This window comes from Chionomys nivalis, chromosome 21 (assembly GCF_950005125.1).
Source record: "Chionomys nivalis chromosome 21, mChiNiv1.1, whole genome shotgun sequence".
Lineage (NCBI taxonomy): Eukaryota > Metazoa > Chordata > Mammalia > Rodentia > Cricetidae > Chionomys > Chionomys nivalis.
This window is the reverse complement of record NC_080106.1, coordinates 20353307-20375035: the sequence shown is the minus strand read 5'-3', so window position 1 is coordinate 20375035 and position 21729 is coordinate 20353307. Positions and strand designations below refer to the sequence as shown.

At 41.9% G+C, this 21729-nt stretch overlaps 1 protein-coding gene across 1 annotated transcript in view; it reads left to right on the top strand.

Moving 5' to 3' along the window:
* Positions 1-21729, top strand: part of Glg1 (golgi glycoprotein 1) — a 97762-nt gene that overhangs the window by 64840 nt on the left and 11193 nt on the right. The window contains exons 9-21 of the mRNA XM_057753370.1: positions 276-397; positions 2533-2634; positions 4779-4932; positions 7046-7183; positions 9438-9524; positions 10631-10693; positions 12172-12285; positions 13487-13575; positions 15044-15161; positions 16002-16094; positions 18612-18749; positions 20144-20267; positions 21464-21606. Of these exons, the coding sequence (XP_057609353.1) occupies positions 276-397; positions 2533-2634; positions 4779-4932; positions 7046-7183; positions 9438-9524; positions 10631-10693; positions 12172-12285; positions 13487-13575; positions 15044-15161; positions 16002-16094; positions 18612-18749; positions 20144-20267; positions 21464-21606 (1485 nt within the window). The remainder of the gene's footprint in view (positions 1-275; positions 398-2532; positions 2635-4778; positions 4933-7045; positions 7184-9437; positions 9525-10630; positions 10694-12171; positions 12286-13486; positions 13576-15043; positions 15162-16001; positions 16095-18611; positions 18750-20143; positions 20268-21463; positions 21607-21729) is intronic.

The window sequence follows — 21729 nt, the reverse complement described above, 5'->3', positions numbered from 1 at the left end:
CAGGAGGGAGCCTGCATAGGCATATTGTAAAAACTTGTTTGCGGGTGCCCAGTGAAGGGTCCAACCAGGCGAATATTCAAGTGCCACAGTGACTTCAACAGAAAACCTGGAGCAAGTGGAGAAAATTGGGAAGTGTTCCGTTGGAGTTTTTCAGCTTGGCCAGTAACATTTGTAGAACATTGTTTAGATTATGTTGTGAAGTGCTGGACCGAGCATCTGATGATGTGACATTGCTCTTCTCTGTGCCTTAATCACCTTTTTCCCCCCCAATCCAGCTTCAGACACTGATTCAGGAGACTGACCCTGGTGCCGATTACCGCATTGATCGAGCTTTGAATGAAGCCTGTGAATCTGTAATACAGACAGCCTGCAAACACATACGATCTGGAGACCCAATGTAGGTTCTCTTGCTTGTAGCACTGTCCCTTATTGTATTTGATTTGGCAGCACAGAGAACACTCCCTCAAATGACTTCTGAGTAGCTTTAACATATTGACTGAAATTTTGTTGAACAGTGACACATACCAAAGTTTTGTTAAAACCAATACTGAAATTGAGACTTTTGATATGCCTCATCCATGATGAAGGGACAAACTGTGATGATACTTGTTGACAATGTGCTGTACATGAACCTCTCTTGGTCACTGAGTAACTTTTTATAATGCAAAGGCACTCAAGATAGTGTGACCTTGTACACTGCTCCTCTGTCCTTTCATCCTTTCCTACATTGGCTACTTAAATCACCAGGAAGCAGTTCATCATAATTGAGACTGAAGACAAGATGTGATATTTCGAAGCTGTGAACATAGGCAAACTGAGTAGTGACATTTTATCCAAGATATCAGAAAGCTAGTTAAATGCTTGACTTAATATGAAATATTTGATATTCATTTGTTTTATTCCATATGATGTGAAAACAATTCCTAAAACTAGATTGCAAGTAAGAACAGGTTTTCTGTTCTATGTAACTTTCTTGTTTGTTTGTTGGGGTTTGTTTTTGGTTTTTTTAGTTTTTTTAGACAGTGTTTCTCTGTATAGTATTGGCTATCCTGGAACTCACTTTGTAGACCAGGCTGGCCTCCACCTCAGAGATTGCCTGCCTCCCTCTGCCTCCCGAGTGCTGGGCTTAAAGACATGTGCTACCATTGCCGGCTCACATACTCTTCATAGCTTGCATCTGGCAGTGCCTGACAATAAAAAGTCAGTGCTATCCAGCTCTACCATCATTCGTTTATGTGGAAGCTGGTGCTGCTCACACTGCAGGGGAGAATTAAAACGGCATTCTTGCCTAGAGCTTTTGTGTTGGCGAAGGAGGTAGATGCTTAGACACTTAGACTGAGAATGTTTATGGAGTAATAACTATGTCAACCAGAAAAGGGACAAAGGGAAAGAAGGAAACGCATTTTATGTGTATGGTGTTTTCCCAGTATACATGTTTCTGCACTGCTTGCTTGCCTGGTAACAACACAAAGTGGCAAGAAGGGGGTGTCAGATTGCCTGGAATCAGAGCAGTTATGGGGTGCTGGGAATTGGGCTGAGTCCTGTTGTAATCAGTGCTCTTAAACACTGACATATCTCTTCTTTTTTTGTTTTTTGTTTTTTTTTTTGTTTTTTTTTTTGTTTTTCGAGACAGGGTTTCTCTGTGGCTTTGGAGCCTATCCTGGAACTAGCTCTTGTAGACCAGGCTGGTCTCGAACTCACAGAGATCCGCCTGCCTCTGCCTCCCGAGTGCTGGGATTAAAGGCGTGCGCCACCATCGCCCGGCCTGACATATCTCTTCATCTCTTACACTTTAAGTACAATGTGTAGCTCTTTGCTGGGTTGATTTGAACAAATATTTAAGAAGACATGAGATAGTTGAAAATATTTGAGGGGGGACAATAGTATTTTATTTTATATAAAAATAAATAAACCGGGCGGTGGTGGTGCACGCCTTTAATCCCAGCACTCGGGAGGCAGAGGCAGGCGGATCTCTGTGAGTTCGAGGCCAGTCTGGTCTACAAGAGCTAGTTCCAGGACAGGAACCAAAAGCTACGGAGAAACCCTGTCTCGAAAAATCAAAAAAAAAAAAAAAGAAAGAAAGAAAATAAATAGATTTACCTTTTTGTTATTGCTGTGGATATGGTAATGATATCAAATTTTAGAGAAATAGGATAAAGTATTTACTGTGAGTTGCTCAGTTATCAACAAGAGATACTGAGTTTAAACAAATTTGGCTATAGGTTCACAAAAGCTGTAAGGATAAAACGTGATCAGTACACTATTTTCTATTTCTATTCTTGTATTTATTGGAAAATTTTCATAGTAAATGATTAAAAACAAAGCTGTTACACAGACTTAAGCATGCAGAACTTGAAGTGCAAAATGACTCAAAGCTAGTAGAAGAAATAATTACTGTCAAGTTCAATTATTTTTGTGATTCTCAGAAAAATAAATCATGTCATCCTAGGGAAATACTGTATTGAAATAAGAGTTTTGGAGCCTGTCACTAGAATGATTCTTTCATTGCAATTTCACCTCTGTTATAACCAGGATTCTTTCGTGTCTGATGGAACATTTATACACAGAGAAAATGGTGGAAGACTGTGAACACCGTCTCTTAGAGCTGCAGTATTTTATCTCTCGGGATTGGAAGTGAGTATTTTAAAACCGGTGGAAGGCAGTGCCTTATTCTGCCTCTTTGTGTGGTCAGTATCAAATGGATAGGTGTGCATATGGAAAAGAATTTAATAGTTGACTAGAGTGTTCTGCTGCATAGTGTGTGTGAATTTGTTTGCCGCAGTGAGCATGTCAGAGTCAGAGGACAGCTTGATGGAGTCAGTTCTTTCCCTCCACTCTTGCATAGGCTCTGAGGATCAAACTGTGGTCACCAGACTCGCACCATAAAGTGCTTTAACCGTGGAACCTTCTCACCAGCCCATATGTGTTTTTAAACCCAGGGCTTCATCTTAGAGTATACACTCCTACTAAACTGTGTTTCCATACCCCACTTTTTTGTTTTATGGTAATCAATAACAAATTAACAAATTTTTCAAATTCTGGGGTAGCTAACTATCTCCAACCCCCAGAAAACCTACTTACTACTTCTTTGCAGTATCTAAAAGCAGAGTCAACCCCTGCCAGTCTGTAGGGTCCTAAACATTCCTATTCACCACAGCTGTGGAAGCTGGACTCAAACCATTCCTGATACTCCAAACATCTATTGAGAGTGAGTTCCAGGTACCTGTGCAGACAGCAAGAGCATCTTCAGCTTTGACTCTAAAAAGATAGTAGCGCATAAATGACAGTTTGATTTTCTAATCCTTCTCTCATCCTGTTAGCAGAATAAAAAGAAAGGACAAACTAGGGTAGTGCTCTCTACATACAAATAGAATCACTGAAGTTTTTGGTTGTGTTCAGCTGTTCTTTCTACTCTTTCTTTTCCTTCTCCAGTTCTGCTGACTCTGGGTTCTACTGCTGCATCTGTCTCCCACACTCAACAGCTTCCTGTTTAACTTACTTGAACCACTGTACTGTGGTCTTTACTCTTTCTTGCTGATTAATTTATGTTTTGTTCACATGTGTCAATGGAAAAGGGTTACTTGAGGTTTGATGTATATTTATAGATTAGTCGGGAAGGCCAGCCATTATGACACATGAGTGCATATGTGTATAATGGAGACTAAAGCAGAAATATTGCAAGTTCAAGACTGCCTTTGACCGCATAGCAAGACCCTGTTTCAGATAAAGAAATTGGTATGGAAAGGATCAAAGGAAACAGTGATTTCTCCTCTTAGCTCTTTCTCCTATGATTTAAAAATATGTTTCATAATCTACTAAAAGCTTAATGCTAGCCTCCCTCCTGCCAATAAATAGGTCTCCTGCAGTTGACAATAGAATGTGAGCAATCAGGTATCCCTTGATTTGAAGAAAAGAAGCAGGTTCAATACGTAATCCATAGTGTCTTGAGATGATTCAAAGTTAAAGGTTTTATAATTTAATAAGCAATCTTCAGACAAATTAACCACTACTTCATCTTCCATAAAAAGGTGAGTGTTCTGAGTAGGAGACTGTTTTTCCTGTCATTTCCCGTCTTTTTTGAAGCTAGTATATCAGATAGGGTTGCACCGCATTCATCCTAGGAGAAAGTACTTAATGAAAGATTGCCTAGGCTAACAAACCTAGTTTTACTCTGTTGCCTGGGCTACTGAGTCTTATAGAAAAAGTAGGTACCTTACAGAGCCACAATGACATCTTTGAGGGAGACTAGACGTCTTCTATATGAAGGTTAACAAATTTCTCTAAGTTGACTATTGTGTCTTTGTGAGTGGCATTCAGAGTGGGGTGTGGCTGTTTATGCCTGAAATCTCAGTTTAGGAAGTGGAGGTGGATCTCTGTAAGTTTGAGGCCAGCCTGGTCTACAAGAGCTAGTTCCAGGACAGGCTCCAAAGCTACAGAGAAACCCTGTCTCAAAGAATTTATCCTCAGCTACACAGTAGTTTCTAAGCCAGCCTGAGTTATGAGACCTTGTCTGAAAGAGGGGGGGAAAAAGTAAACCTAAAAAACAGCAAAATCTGGCCAGGCGGTGGCAGCGCATGCCTTTAATCCCAGCACTCGGGAGGCAAAGGCAGGCGGATCTCTGTGAGTTCGAGGCCAGCCTGGTCTACAAAAGCTAGTTCCAGGACAGGCTCCAAAGCTACAGAGAAGGCCTGTCTCTCGGGGGAAAAAAAAATCCCTTAGCATGCATGAGAAGGAAAATATGCAAAGTAGTGCTTCTTTTTCCACTCTTAACCTTATAGGTTGGACCCTGTTTTATACCGGAAATGCCAGGGGGATGCTTCTCGCCTTTGCCATACCCATGGTTGGAATGAAACCAGTGAACTTATGCCTCCTGGAGCTGTGTTTTCTTGCTTATACAGACATGCCTACCGTACAGAAGAACAAGGAAGGAGGGTATGCTATCACCTTTGGTTTCCTCCTAATGCCGTTTGTTTTCTACCTGTTCTGATTTCTGTTGTCACAAGGAAGCCTTTCTGGTGTATGCGGTGGGGTGGGAGGGTGTTGTACTACTATAAACATAATCGTTCAATGAGTATCACTGCTGCTACAGTTTCCACCAGCTTCTTTCCTGTGTGTTGGCTTTGTTTTTTGTTACATTTCCGGGTTTTCTCTCTAAATTTCCAAATTACAAATCACAAATGGACAATTAAATTCTGCTGTTCGAACTTTATTTAGCTTTAAAGTTCCATTAGATAGAAGCTTTTAGCCAGGATACAAGTGGCTCTTTAGGTTTCTGCCTTTGGCAGCCAAACACAAGTGCTTTACATTAATGAGATCTCTCTGACAATGCACAAGTTGGAGCCGAAGCTTCAATACCAGCTTCTTGGCATTTCCCTGCCCCAGTTGCCACCCTTTGGTGAAATGTTTGTGTGAACTTCGCTCTCTTCCGTCCGGTACCACATAGCATACTGCTTGCTGTCATTCTGAGACCCTATTGAATATTATGTCTACATATGTTACAGATTGTAGCCGTGTTAGAACTTTACATACCTGAGTACAGATAGGTAAAGTGCTTCTGAGCCTAGACTGTCTAGGATTCAAATCCAGGAGATACAATTAGAAAGTGTCATACTTCAATTGCTAAATTCTCGCCTAGTTTTTTATTCTTGTTTTGATTCTTTTGTATCAGAAAACATAGTATTTCTCATTGGCCACAGATGTTCCCATATCCTGGTATTTGGTTAGTCACAACAGCAGGAGGTTCTTTCTCTTGTAAGTAAAGAAAGAATATGGATCTGGAGAGATGGCTCAGAGGCCAAGAGCACTGACTGCTTTTTCCAGAGGTCCTGCCTTCAGTTTCCTTCAACCACATGGTGGCTCACACCCACCTAAATTGAGATCTGGTGCCCTCTTCTGGCCTGAAGGGTCACACACAGGCAGAACGCTGTATACATACCAAATAAATACCCCCCCCCAGTAGAATCTCTTATGCTAACTTTTCAGGTTTTCTTAATTGCATTTTTTTTTGTGTGTGTGTTCACATACAGACACTTTCATGGCATGCATGTAGACGCCATTAAACAGCTGGCAGATGTTTCTTCTACCATTTGAGTCCCAGGGATCACCAGGCCCAGCACACCTGCCTTTACCCACTGTACCATCTCAACATATTCTTTGCTTGAGCTTTAAAAACTACTTCTTACAGAGTTGAACTGAAATTCACATAACATAAAATTAGCCCTTTAAAGGAAGAAAAAAATCATTAGTACTGGGTACATTCACAGTACTGTACACATGTCAATATTCTGTGACTATGAAAGGGAGCTCCTTGGGCCTGATTCAGTGGGGAAATAAATGTGCTTGTTGCCGAGCCTTTTTCTCTGAGTTCATAACCCACGTAGTGGAAACCAAGAACTGACTCCTGTAAGTTGTCTTCTGATCACACATATGCCGTGGCACTTGCACAATTACTAAATGCACAGGCACAAATAAGTAAATAAATAGATGTAATTTTTTAAAAAAATAAAATGAATCCCCATGCCCCCTAAGAAATTATACCTGCCTCAGGTGTGTGTTTTTTATGGGCATCCAAAAGTATTGTTATCTACCTGTTCACCCTCTGCTCAGTCTATATAATGTCTATAATATACACCCCTGGCTATGTAATTGATGTTCTGTCGTTGCCTGCATGCGGCATATATGTGTAGATCTTGCCTGAATCAGATCTAATATCGTATACTCAATGGAGTAGCAATATTATATTGCTAAACAAAACCCTACTTTGAACAGATATAGTTCACTCTTTTTTTTTTTTCCAGGATACTGTCAGAAAAGGACACCATAGGTATAGTTTAATGGAAAATGCTAGCTGTATAACTGCTTGGAGAAATTCAGTAGCTCCCTAAAGAATTTAATTCTTATTCTAGAAAATAAATTTGGTTTAAAGTTTGGGAAGTAAATGACAGGGCTAGTTATTAGTTTGGTGATAACAGATTTGTTCTGTCTAGGAACTTCATGTGTTTATTTTTCTAGCTTTCAAGTCTTTTGCTCATTCTTTCCAATTTAGCTTTCACGAGAATGCCGAGCTGAAGTACAGAGGATCCTACATCAGCGTGCCATGGATGTTAAGCTGGATCCTGCCCTCCAGGATAAGTGCCTGATAGACCTTGGGAAATGGTGCAGTGAGAAAACAGAGACCGGGCAGGTTGGTGATGGAGCTTCCATTTGCTACCTATAATCAGAATGTAGTGACTCATATTTGTGTAAATTCCCTGAGGTACAATTCATTGTTTGCTAGTGTGATTTGTTATATTTTCAGTGTTCTTTCTAGAAGAAACCCACCAGAGGTTTCTGTTCGTTTGCTTTTCTTTTTTTGCTTTTATGTAAGAATAGTTACATTTTTCATATGTTTTAATGTTATGATTTCTTTATTATTTCTTTATTAGAGCTGATTATTTTCCTTCTTTGTGTAATGTTTAGAGCCAATGTAACTGGGGAGATGGCTCAGAGGTTAAGAGCATTTGTTACTCTTGCAGAGGACCCAGGTTCAATTCCTAGGACATATATGGTGACTCACAACCATCTGTAACTCCAGTTCTGGGGGATCCTATGCTTTCTTTTGACCTTCACTGGCCCTAGCATGCACATGTTGCACATACATACATTCAGAAAAAACACTTATGTATGTAAACTAAAAGAAATCTAAAAATTTTTAGAAAGAAATCTTTTTTTATTATTGATTTTTATTGAGCTCTACATTTTTCTCTGCTCCCCTTCCTGTCTCTCCCCTCCCCTTCAGTCCTCTCCCAAGGTTCCCATGCTTCCAATTTACTCAGGAGATCCTGTTTTTTTTTTCCTACTACCCATGTAGATTAGATCCATGTGTGTCTCTCTTAGGGTCCTCATTGATGTCTAGGTTCTCTGGGATTGTGATTTGTGAGCTGGTTTTCTTTATGTTTAAAAACCACTTATGAGTGAGTACATGTGATAATTGTCTTTCTGGGTCTGGGTTACCTCACTCAAAATAATATTTTCTAGCTCCATCCATTTGCCTGCCAAATTCAAGATGTCTTTTTTTCCTGCTGTGTAGTACTCCATTGTGTAGATGTACCACATTTTCCTTGTTCATTCTTTGGTCAGAGGGCATTTAGGTTGTTTCCAGGTTCTGGCTATAACAAACAAAGCTGCTATGAACATAGTTGAGCATATGTCCTTGTGGCACAATTGAGCATCCTTTGGATATATACCCAAAAGTGGTATTACTGGGTCTTGAGGAAGGTTGTTTCCTAATTTTCTGAGAAATCAGCACACTGACATCCAAAGGGGTTGTACCAGCTTGCATTCCCACCAGCAATGCAGAAGTGTTCCCTTTCCCCCACAACCTCTCCAGCATAAGTTGTCATCAGTGTTTTTGATCTTGGTCATTCTTATAGGTGTAAGATGGAATCTCAGAGTTGTTTTGGTTTGCATTTCTCTGATGACTGATGAAAATGACTAGAAAATGCTGTTGTTTAGCTTTCTGCTACCTCTGTCTAATAGAACAACCAAAAATGTGTTGATATAGAATCCCAGAAAAGATTTTCTTCACACTGTTCTATAAGGTAAATCTTCAGAAACCCCAACTACATTGTGGCCCACAGCTATGAAACTAAACCTAGAAATGGAGTCATGGATAAGATTTTCCTTGTTACGTATGTGTATTACTTGCAGAAACTTGGTGCATTTTTCCTTTGAGTCATTCCCCTCCTCAATTCTGGCTGTTGTAATTCCTCCAATTCCTCTCCTGTCTTCCCTCCTATTCTAACAGAGTCCTGAAGAGTGATCAGTATGTTGAGCCTGAGCTCTTAGCAGAGCACTCTGCTGAGAAGTAGCTTTAGGAGAGAGTGACCTGGAATTGTCCTAACAATCCTAAGCAGCTGAAAGGCATAGTGAATAGTAAGGCTGTACAAGGCAGCATCAGCTCAGTGCCTAAAGCCCAGAGAAAATACCCTTTAGATAATAATAGTATGATAGTATGTGGTTAAAGGGTCTTGGAAATAGCCCATCAGTTAAGAGCACTGGATTGTCTTCCATCACTCATGTGGTAGGTAGCTCACAACCATCTATAAGTCCAGTTCTAAGGAATCTGACTCCCTCCGGGCCTCTGCTGCCCCAAGACACACATGCAGTCAAAACACTTTACACATTTTTTAAATTTAAACTAATTTTTTTAGAATAGCCTACTAAAGTTTATAGGCTGAGGTTTACAGTTTGAAGATACCTGACTACTTCTTGTTCCTCAGTGTACTTACTTGGCCTTCTCAATCACTGTTATCAAATACTTGTTACATCTTAGTTTTAATCAGATAAAGCTTTGTTGTTTTAAAGGGGAGGCAAGGACAAAGAAGACAGACACAGTGTCCCACCTTCCCTTGTTGGCTTCCATGACTGAACACTAAGGCTTGCCTTCTTATGTTCAGGAGCTTGAATGCCTCCAGGACCATCTTGATGACTTAGCTGTGGAATGCAGAGACATAGTGGGCAACCTCACCGAGTTAGAGTCTGAGGTAAGTGATAAGGAGTTCCCTGGAGGAGAGGTGCTGCCCCAGCCTGGCTGTTATTACTTAGCTCTGTCAGTCAAAAGAACCTAGTCAATCCTTTCCTGTTTACTTTATAAAGAAGCAGATTGTGCTGAATTCTGACCCCTCTATCACAGCTCCAGAAAAGCTATCTGCACAGTGTTGGGTTTTTCTTCCCAATTATCACTTACTAAACCTTTTCTCACTTGAGAAAAGATGGCTACTGCACTTTAGGTCTCAGACTCCATTCAAAAGCAGTCTAAGCAGTGATAGTCTCTTATCCCTAAATCTCTTTCAGTGAGGTCATTTCATAGTGTTTGTTTTACATGAAAGATTGAATCATTGTTTCTCTCTGTTATGTCCTGAAGCCTACTAAAATATAAAACTTGAGATTAAGAAGCCTCATAAGGCCGGGCGGTGGTGGCGCACGCCTTTAATCCCAGCACTTGGGAGGCAGAGGTAGGCGGATCTCTGTGAGTTCGAGACCAGCCTGGTCTACAAGAGCTAGTTCCAGGACAGGCTCCAAAACCACAGAGAAACTCTGTCTCGAAAAACCAAAAAAAAAAAAAAAAAAAAAAAAAAAAAAAGCCTCATAAGTGTAGACAGTACTGTTCAGAAGTACAGAGATAATAAAAAACTCTAAAGAATTTGCATACTCTAATATTATTGTCAAATGTTTCATCTCCCCTTTATTTTTGTTTTTGTTTTCTGAGACAGGGTTCTCCGTGTAACCCTGGTCATCCTCGAACTCAGAGATCCTCTTGCCTCTGCCTCCCAGGTCCTGGGATTAAAGGCATCGCCACCACCACCCAGCACATTACCTCCCTTTTCTATCTCTGCCTCTGCATTCGTTCAAGTTGATAGAAAGATCTGCCTGCCAGGTGCAGTGGTTCCTGCCTATAATGCCAGCTGCTACACAGTTCAGGAGACAGAAGCGGGCGGATCTCTGTGAGTTCTAGCTAGGGCTACAAGTTAGACAGATAAAGATAGGAGGAAAATACACACACACACACACACACACACCCTATAGTCTCTTCTTCCTCTAAGCTTGGCTTTTGTGAAGCAGAGTGATTAATCTGTTTCATCTTCTACAGGATATCCAAATAGAAGCCTTGCTGATGAGAGCCTGTGAGCCTATAATTCAGAACTTTTGTCATGTAAGTGATGTCTGGGGGAACACGGGTTACTAACAGAACCAAATTCAACAGGACTTTGGGCCTCAAGGATGTGGGGTTCACCCTGTCTTCACCGTACCCCACTTTCAAATAATAACCAGCTTAAGCAAATTTGGGGGTGGGGAGTTGGAACTGTAGATAGATTGAGGGAGGAGCCAACAGCTTGGGGAACCTTGATGATTGTAGAGCTTGATCCCTGCAGTTAGTAGCGCTCTGCACCTGAGCAGGTGTGTGGCTAGCCAAAGTGGGTGTGGTGGCTTTATAAGAAAAGATACAGAGGCTTGAGAGATCTTAAAGGTTAAGAGCACTGGCTGTGCTTCCAGAGGTCCTGAATTCAATTCCTAGCAACCACATGATGGCTCACAACCATCTATAGTGAGTTCTGATGCCCTCTTTTGGTATAAAGGTGTACATGCAGATAGAGCACTCATATACATAAAATAAATAAATCTTTAAAAAGAAAGAGAGAGAAATTCCAGGGCACAGCTGAGTTGCTTCTCAGGAATTGTTAGCAATAGTAGTAGCTTCCTCTTCGAGCTGTCTCCGTTACATCTCAATGCAAAGTGACTTCTTTTACTTTATTTCTTGCTCCCTTTTTACCCAAATTGTAGGGGTGAAGTGAATTTAGTAACCCTTAATATCTGACAGCTAAGCCAGGCGGTGGTGGCGCATGCCTTTTTTCCCAGTACCTGGGAAGCAGAGGCAGGCGGATCTCTGTGAATTTGAGGCCAGCCTGGTCTACAGAGTGAGTTCCAGGACAGCACAAAGAAACCCTGTTTTTGAAGTGGGGGGAACAGGGGTGTTTGTGGCTGGAGCAATGATTGCTTTTTTTCCAAAGGACCCAAATTCAATTCCCAGTACCCACATGGCAGCTCACAACTGTCTAGTTCCTGTCCCAGGGATCTGACACTCTCACATAGACATGCATGTCAGCAAAACACCAAAGCACATAAAATAAAAGTAAATAAGTCATTGAAAGGAAGAAAGAAAGAAAAAGAAACCTAATCTAAACCTTTCTTCTTCTTCTTCTTCTTCTTCTTCTTCTTCTTCTTCTTCTTCTTCTTCTTCTTCTTCTTCTTCTGCTGCTGCTGCTGCTGCTGCTGCTGCTGCTGCTGCTGCTGCTGCTGCTGCTGCTGCTGCTGCTCCTCCTCCTCCTCCTCCTCCTCCTCCTCCTTCTTTTTTTAAAAAAAAAATCTGACAGCTAGGTATTACCCATAAAGCCACTGCTGCCTCCCAGAAGGAAAGAAGTAATAGTCCTCACAGGGGTGGATGTTCTTGCTTTGTACATTTGCCGGTGAATTTTTATCTTTCCTGGTTTCTTGGGCTTATTTGAAGAATTTAAGCTGTAACTTTTTTTTTTGAAGGCTTCTATTCACATTCTTACATTTTTCATGGATGGCGCTATAGATTATGTTGTTAATTATTACAAATAGAGTGTGAATGTGTACTGTCTTTCCCAGGATGTGGCAGACAACCAGATAGATTCTGGGGACCTGATGGAGTGTCTGATACAGAACAAACACCAGAAGGACATGAATGAGAAGTGCGCCATTGGAGTCACTCACTTCCAGCTGGTCAGTCCATTTCCTGTCTTAGCTGCTGGGGTGATTACTGAATATCTTCCTGCTTTGTAACAACCAAGACGTTGTGCTCTTCTCATTATTTCCAGCTATGTGCCCTATTTAGACTTCTCTCAGTAAATGTGACTTTTTTCAGCTGTGGCCAGGCACTTTCCTCAGCTCCTTAGCATTCAGTGACAGAAGAGGCGTAGTCCTAAAGAACGTTCACTGTAGAGGGGTAGAGACCAGAGCAAGCAACTCCTGCTCTGGTTAATGCTCACATCACTGGAGTGTGTCGTTCTGTGCAGTCGTCTGGATGGACCTCTCTCCTGCTCTACTGTTTTCTCTTTATCTCTTTCCCCCATTGTGTGCTGGAGGTTGAACCAGGGGCTAACCTTACAAGCAGTTTTCTACTGAACTAAATCCCTACACTGCATATCCCCTCCCCCCTTTTAAATCATATAGCTCAGATGTACCTACCATTTGAATAATGTGGCTCTACCATAATCTTTGTAATAACAGGAAGGAAACTAAGGAAGTTCGGTGTAGCAAGCACTTTGTGCAGGAAGAATAATTAGTCAGTCAGCTGAGGCTCTTGACTGCTCAGAGCGTGTAGCCCACATGATTGCATTTCTTGCCATACTAGAATCTAGACTCTAGTAAAAGATGCCAGAACAAGTATAGTGTATGTCATGGCTACACAATCTGGGCTGGTTCAAGGAAGAGAAACAAAACCAGGGCAGGAGTTGGGGGATGAAAGGACTGCAAGAGGAGATACTAGGGAATAGGACTACACATAGAACCTCGAAGGAATGCCCTTGGAAACTGTGCAGATCTGTCAAACACTTTGTCATAGTAAGCCCAGCTGTGTGATTTGAAGGACAGGATGACCAGTGTGCTGTAAAGGGGGAGTCATGAGATCTCAGCAAATTGAAAAATTCTCATGAGCAGTCTAGCCTCAACCTTGCTGTATAGCCAAGGATAACCTTGACCCTCTAATTTTCCTGTGCTGTGGTATTATAGGCGTGTACCATCATACCGGCTTTTTATGTGAAGCTGGGAATCAGTCTCAGAGCTCTGGGCATGCTGGTGAAGCGCTCTGTGAACTGAGTTTCATCCTCAGCCTGGACCAGACTTCTGGAAGTTTTATGCTGATACTAGCCATTGCTGTTAACCATGGTTTGCCACAGAGCTGATTTTCTTTTTCATCTTTTAGGTGCAGATGAAGGATTTCCGATTTTCTTACAAGTTCAAAATGGCCTGCAAGGAGGATGTGTTAAAACTTTGTCCCAACATAAAAAAGAAGTACGTGTCTTAATTGGTCTGTCCTGCCTCCTGAAGTCTCCATCAGCCTCCGAATGAGTATGTAGGGTATGAGGCAACTTCCCGCTCTCTGGCGGTAGTGGTCCAGAGATAGCCAAACCCTGGCACTGTCTGCAGAGGCTGTAGCCACAGCTCCCTCTCAACCACATTTGGTCATGGATAATCTCAAAAGTAAAACCCCTGCAGTATGGGAATATTCTTGATATTTTTTTTCAGCCTCAGTTTAGACTGCCTCTCTGAATCAGGTGTAGGTGTCCTGAGAAGAGAAAGTTGCTGAGTCACCTTCTTCCCAGCCAGCACCTCCCAGTGTGGTGTCTCTGCAGAGAAGCCACACAGCCTCACTGAAGTAGAGCTTTTGAAATAAGTGACTCAACTCCCTTGGGAATTAGGCCTCAGTGAGGTTTTGACAGCACAGCTGCCCAAATCTTAAAAGTTGTTCTTGGTGGTGGTGGTAGTGGGGGATGTTGTTACTAGAACACATTTTGCCTTCCATGAACAGAGACCAGATCCCCATTTTAGACTATTTTTTTTCTGTACCTTTAGGGAATGTTTCACAGAATGTGAACGAGAACAGCATTGTTCTTTCTGTGGTCATATTGTTTCTAATAAACAAGCCACAACAAGAGCTTGAGACTGCAAATGGTATTGAGCCCGGTGTAACCTTTTCCACTATATCTATATACCATGACAGAGCTTGATTCATAAATTAGACACAGTAGGAAATTAATGGTAATTATTTATATGGGTATTTGGGGTGGCCACACATTTTTATCTCAGAACTCAGGAGACTGAAGAGGAAGACTGAGGTCCAGGCCATTCTGGAGTACATTGTTTTAAGAAAAAAATTGAAACAATATACTATATATTAATATAATATGAATATAGATACAATATCTTCTAGTCTGTAGTTCTACCGATCTTGGCATACCTTTTTTTTTTCCCTTTCAAATTCAGAACTTTTACCTTTTCAATTAAATGAGGTGATTCTTAGTGTTTGTTTGACATCCGGATATGCCATATTATAGCATATTAACCTGGTCTTTTCAAAACATGGTTAATAAGAGGGGCAGTTAAATTATTGAAAACAGCAGTGAGGATTACAAGAAAGACATTAAAAAGCATAGTGTACGGGGCTGGAGAAATGGCTCAGAGGTTAAGAGCACTGCCTGCTCTTCCAAAGGTCCTGAGTTCAATTCCCAGCAACCACATGGTGGCTCACAACCATCTGTAATGAGTTCTGGTGCCCTCTTCTGGCCTGCAGGCAAAGATGTAGGCAGAATACTGCATAATAAATAAATAAATAAATAAAAAAGCATAGTGTGCAAATATAAACATGCATATATGAATTAATTAATTCTGGGTACATAATGTTCCCCCTGCCCCGTTCCAGCCCAGTGCCCTGGCATTTGCCCCACTCCACACAGTCTTATGCCTTCTCCTTCCGCGGCAGGGTTGATGTAGTGATCTGCCTGAGCACCACTGTGCGCAACGACACTCTGCAGGAAGTCAAGGAGCACCGGGTATCACTGAAGTGCCGCAAGCAGCTCCGAGTGGAGGAGCTGGAGATGGTAATGCTTCCAGAGACAACAGGACCAGTCCTTAGCTGCAGAGAGACAGGGACAGGGAGATGGAAGCATGAGATGTAGTTACAGCTCAAAATCTTTCTGTGTGACATTAGCTGCTTCTTCACTGTTTTGAGTTTGGTTTTAAATGATAGGATATTTTTTTTAGCACATACCACTAGAAGCCAAACTGGGATATATTCAAAGCATTGGATCAGTACTGTCCTTAACTGTCCACTCATCTGTCCTTGGCATCAGTTTCATCCTCTGGCTGCAGGACTGCTGCCCGAGGCAGCTGAACTACCTACTTCACTTTTCACCTCCTTCAAGAACGGGGGAAAGAGAAATATCCCTTTACCTTGAAATAAAACTCCTTCCCTTAAATTTAGGTCTGTCAGCTTGGGAGCCATGGTTACTCCCCACAAGGCCCATATGAGACAATTGAGGAGGGGAGGGGGAGCATATGACAGTTAGTGCCTTCTCCACACTGCTGCCACCTATAGAGGTCATTCCTAGACAGTATCCGGTCAACAAATAAGTCTGTAAACATCCCATCTTCAGGGGCCAGAGAGACAGTTTAGTGGTTAAGAGTACTTGCTACTCTTCCAGAGGACCTGAGATTAGTTCTCGGCACTCGTCAGATATTTCATGCCTATTTGTAATTCCAGATGCAGGGCATCTTGACCCCTCTGACCTTCTCAAGTCCCTACATTCGTATGCACAGACCCACATCCAGGCATGCATAACTGCATATAATTTAAAATAATAAAAGTAAATCTTTTAAAAGATATATTGACATCTCTAGCTTAAAATCACCTCCCTTCCCACATTGGCTCATTCATGCAGACGGAGGACATTCGTTTGGAACCAGATCTGTATGAAGCCTGCAAGAGTGACATCAAGAGCTACTGTTCTACAGTACAGTATGGAAATGCTCAGGTAACACTTCACGTGTGTGTGTGTGTGTGTGTGTGTGTGTATATACACATATGTATGTATATATAAGTTTAGTTTTGAGACAAGGTTTCTCTGTGTAGCCTTGGCTATCCTGGAACTCACTTTGTAGACCAGGCTGGCCTCGAACTGGAAGAAATCCTCCTGCCTCTGCCTCCCAAGTGCTAGGATCTAGGATTATGAGATAACGGAAGTCAAGTTAAGCAACCATTATTGCAATCAGTTTCTCTCTAGTGAGACAAGGACTGCCACATCTAATCAGCTTAACTATCCTACTGGGCAGTTCTGTATTGCTGTACATGCAGCTCCTCTGTACCCACTCTGCCTTGCCTTGTCTACCCAGTGAGTTCCTGGTATTCGTTTGGGTATTTCTTCTCTATAGCTTCTCCAGTAACCCCACATCCGATATTCACCCCATGCTCTACTGCACAGTTCGTCCTTCCTTCCTTCCTTCCTTCCTTCCTTCCTTCCTTCCTTCCTTCCTTCCTTCCTTCCTTCCTTCTTCTCTTGTTTTGTTGCTGCTGCTGTTGTTTTGTTCTGTTTTTTGAGTCAGAGTTCTCTATGTAGTCCTGACTGTTCTGGAACCGGCTCTGTAGACCAGGTTGGCCTCGAACTCAGAGATCATCTACATCTGCCTCCTGAGTGCTGGCTGGGATTAAAGGCATGTGCCACCAGTGCCCGGCTTCATGATTTTTTTTTTTTAAATGTCTGCTCTCTCAGCTGCCTAGGACCTTGTTTTGGTGCTTTAGCCTTTAAGATGCTTTCTTTTTTCTGTCTTGTCTCTGTAGTTGCCAGTGCACAGTCTGAGTGCCCCCCCGTGTCTCTCTCTCTCTCTCTCTCTCTCTCTCTCTCTCTCTCTCTCTCTCTCTCTCTCTCTCTGTAGTTAATCTTTCTTTTAGATTTGTTCTGTTTGATCTACAGTTTCAGTGGGAATGAGACCAGACAGGGTCTCGACTTTGTCATAGAGAACAGGGTCTTCCTCTAATACTGCTCTGCTTTTCCTTTTTCCTGGAACTCCATGGACAGGTGGTGCACCCAGGTCTCCCCCAGTGTCCTTCTTCACCTTTATCTTAATGCTTTCCAGCCTTACTCTGTCTCTGTGTTGCATTTGAGGTAATTGCTCATCTTCTGTTACCCAGCATACTAATTTGTTGTCAGTTCTCTTTCTTTTCTTTATTTTTAAATCCTTCTCATTTTAATTGTTTAGATAGAAGTGTGCTATACCACTGTTTGGGCTTTTCATTTCCTAAATCTTTGCTTGCTTCTTTTCATAACTACCTGGTCTGGTCTAGATTCTTTTTTTTTTTTTTTTAAGATTTATTTATTATGTATACAGTGTTCTGTCTGTCAGTATGCTTGCTGGACAGAAGAGGGCACCAGATCTCATTACAGATGGCTGTGAGCCACTATGTGGTTGCTGGGAATTGAATTCAGGACCTCTGGAAGAGAAGTCAGTGCTCTTAACCTCTGAGCCATCCCTGGTCTAGATTCTTTATCATGTTTTTCTATATTGTTCCAAAGACATTACATATATTTTTGCATTTTTTCTTTGACCTATTAGCTTTGTCCCTCAGGTTTGAGTCCTTTGTTATGTTTCGCTTCTTAAGGTGTCAGTGTGTTTTATCTAGTTGGTGGTTCCTGGTTGTCCTTAAGTCCTTCAGAGAGATGTCATGGCTTCATGCAAGAGCCCCGGCAGATTATGTATTTTATATCTAAGATTTAGAATAGTGAGTAGGTTGCTTCAATATATACCTACCTCAGCATTCAGTATAGACTGTCCCGGGCTAGAGAGCTGGCTCAGTGATTAAGAGCATTGACTGTTCTTCCAGAGGACCTGAGTTCAATTCCCAGCCACATGGTGGCTCACAACCATCTGTAATGAGATCTGGCGCCCTCTTCTGGCCTGCAGGCATACATGGAGGAAGAATGTTGTATAATAATAATAAATAAAATCTTTAAAAAATATATAGACTGTCCCGTGATACTTTTTATATTGCCACTCAACCTTTTCTGTCATAGCTTTTCATAGTTTGCCCTCTGAGATGTTATTTGTCATGGAGGATTGGGTCCAATTCATACTTAGCATCTAATACTATTCTTATAAAATATAAGTTGATTTTAATTGAATCTCTCGAAGACTACCTGCTCTCTAGTCAGAGTAGTCAGTGAAATGTGTGCTCCAAGAGGAATCCTAACAAGGGATGGCTGAACAAAGTGGAATAAACTAGAAAACCTAAATGAATTTCCTTTTTAGATTCCAGTACAGCCTGCTGATCACCCTGACTTTTTGTCATTTGGTCCACGGTTGGCTCTCAGGTTATAAATCCATGAGTGTGATTCTCCTTAATGAGAAAGTCCTTATTCCCATTGCCTGAAATCAGAAACAAAAGATCCTGGGATAGAAAAACAGTGTCATTCATTGAACTATGTGTTACAGTCAAAATAGATGAGTTTCAATCCCTCATATGCTTCCTAACTCAACCATAACTCTTAACATCATAGATTATTGAATGTCTGAAGGAAAACAAGAAGCAGCTGAGTACCCGTTGCCACCAGAAAGTATTTAAGCTTCAGGAGACAGAGATGATGGACCCAGAACTAGACTATACACTCATGCGAGTCTGCAAGCAGATGATTAAGGTGAGGAACAAGTGTGACCCAAGTGACAGTAACAGTATGAACCCCTTTCCGTTGTGGCCTATGAAACATGGTTAGCATTGTGATTTCCCCAGCTGTGGTCTGTAGTCAGCAGCATTGCCTTCACCTGCCAGTTTGTGGCTTTTTGAGCTTCCAGAATCTCTGGTATGGAGCGGACAGTGTCCATAAGCCCTCCAGGCATTGTGGATGCTGTTCGAGTTGGAAATCACAGAGCTGAGCTAATAGGTGGCCAGGATGGGTGTGCTGAGAGAGCCACAGTCCAGCATCTTCATCAGACCTCTCCACACTCAAGGTGTTTCTTTCTTTTCAAGATTTTTTAAATTTTGTTTTATGTGTATAAGTCTTTCACTTGCATGTATGAATGGGCACCATATACATGCCTGAGACCACTGAGGCCAAAGAGGACATTGGGTTTCCTAGAACTCTAGTAAGATTGCACGTGTGTGCTGGGAGCCAAACCCAGGTCCTCTGCAAGAACAGCAAGTGTTCTTAACCACTGAGCCATTTCTAGCCATGCAAAATGTGTTTGTTTCCATTCGCACATTCTTTTTCTTCAAGTGATCCTCCAGTGAATGTTCTTAACCTGTCTGTATATATAAAGAAATTAAACTAAAGAAAATGCAAAGAAACTTTAATAAAACTGTGCATTTCAGCTTCCCTTTAATATACAGTGCTGATCCTACCAATAAATGTCTGTGAGGATGTAATGTTTATTTATTTGTATGTGTGTGCATGCATGTGCCAAAGAAAGGGGGAAAGGGAGGGAAGGAGAACATGAACCCTAAAACAAGCAAGGGAAACTTGGTGCCGACGTGTCCTAGCAGAGTCTGAGACCCTGTGATGCAGACACGCAGGATAACAAATAGAGATGGGGTTCATAACCAGACAAAGTGAACTCTTGTTTAAGGACAGTAGTAGACTATAGGAACCAACCTCACATGCTTGGTAGATTTCAGCCCTATACTTAAACCACATGGATCCTTACCCCAGATCCCTGTTCACGTGGATTAATAGTTGTTATTTCCTAAATTCTGACACTGTGGTTGGGTAGGTAAGGCTTGAGGGCTGGATAGCACTTGGTCTAGTGTTACATTTGTACTTACACAGTAATTGCACTTGTGAGGTGGTCTCTACTGTGACTTAGCCATAGTAACCAGGTAAACCCATGCAGAATGTAACCAGTGTTCGCAGGGAGAAATGTGGAAAATGTTGGCTATAGGGAAAAAGTAAACAAGGGACCCTGAGTCTGGGCACCTACTGATGCCTTTGTAACTCTCACGTTTTCATGCATTCCCAGGTAGATGTAAAAGCAATCACAGATAGATTAGTTGCTAGTTTGGGATAGCTTTTTTCATATAATTTTGTTTTCTTTGTAGCGGTTCTGTCCAGAAGCAGATTCCAAAACCATGTTACAGTGCTTGAAGCAAAATAAAAACAGTGAATTGATGGATCCCAAATGCAAACAAATGATAACCAAGCGCCAGATCACCCAGAACACAGGTACCATCCTGACTCCACTCTCCTGCTCCCATGGAGTGTAGCCCACGTGGAACTGGCCAGACATGTTACCTATGGGTGCCATATAGCTCATGGATTTGAAGAGAGGAGCCGAGCCTGCATATGAGCTATGTACCCCTCCTCCTTTGAAGCCTACCCAGGAAATTAGAACAAAGGTCAGGGAAGAGCGCTGAAGATCTGGACAGCTGCTCTTGAAAGTCATAGAGGAGGGGTCAGCACAGGTCCCCAGGAAAGGGAATTCTACATGTTTACTCAAACTTCATGAGCATGGCCAGTTGTTTTCAGAAGGGAAATTTCAGCTCTTGACTAGGAAAGCCTGTAGCTTAGCAGACAAAAGTATTATTTCTTTCATGGCACCTTCAGAATTAGCTGTTCTGGGCAAGGTTTCTGTTGTCTGCTTTAATATTGGACCAGAAAGCCCTGCAGAGCTGCTGCAGAGAGGAAGGATCCTGAGGAGTGGTGATGTGCTCCTGAATTGAGTTGCATTGTTTATTAGCAACAGTGGAAAGATAGGTGTGCACAGTTAATCCCAACACTTGAGAGTTGAGGCAGGAGGATTGTGAAATCCGTGTCTCAAAAAATGTAACAAGGCTTGCCACCATGTCTTCCCTACTATGAACAGACATATTCCTTGAGCTTCAAGAAGGCCTTCTCTTCTTTAAGAACAACGCTAGTCCTGGCGTGATAACTCATCTGCCATTTATTAACGTGACAGATTGGTGTTTATAGTCATGACTCTTTGTATCATTATTAATTAAAAACCCAGAGACAGATATTGGGGTTCAGCCTGAAGGTCTGAAAAGCAAAGCAGCCAGTCACTGGTTCTTACCTCTACCTCAGTCTGAAATGGCGATCCAGCCTCCAGGAATCTCAGAATGAGACTGTGTGAGAGCTGTCTCCTCTCATCCTCTCTAGTTTTGGGATTAAGGGCGTTCACCACTACTGCCCAGTTCCTATGGCAAACTAGTGTGGCTACTAGGATACTGGTATGTGTCACCACTTCCCAGTCTGTAAGGCTGATCAGTGGGGCTGTTTTACTCTCTGATATTCATGAAAATGCAAATGAAATGTCAGACTATTGATATAATATGCCCCCCCTTTGAAAGGTGAATTTCCAAAAATTTGTGAAAATTCATAGGTGAACCATTTTACCATATACTGATATATTTTTACTCTAGATTACCGCTTAAACCCCGTGCTAAGAAAAGCCTGCAAAGCTGACATTCCTAAATTCTGTCATGGTATCCTGACCAAGGCAAAGGATGATTCGGAGCTGGAAGGTCAAGTCATCTCATGCCTCAAGCTGAGATACGCTGACCAGGTACACTGACTGGGCTCTCTATACAACTGGAGATGAACATTTTCTCCATGGCCATCACCGGCATTTTCCTGTTGTCCTAAGACCTTTTTTGCCTTCCTCTAAGCTGGGTTGTGAGGGCTCATA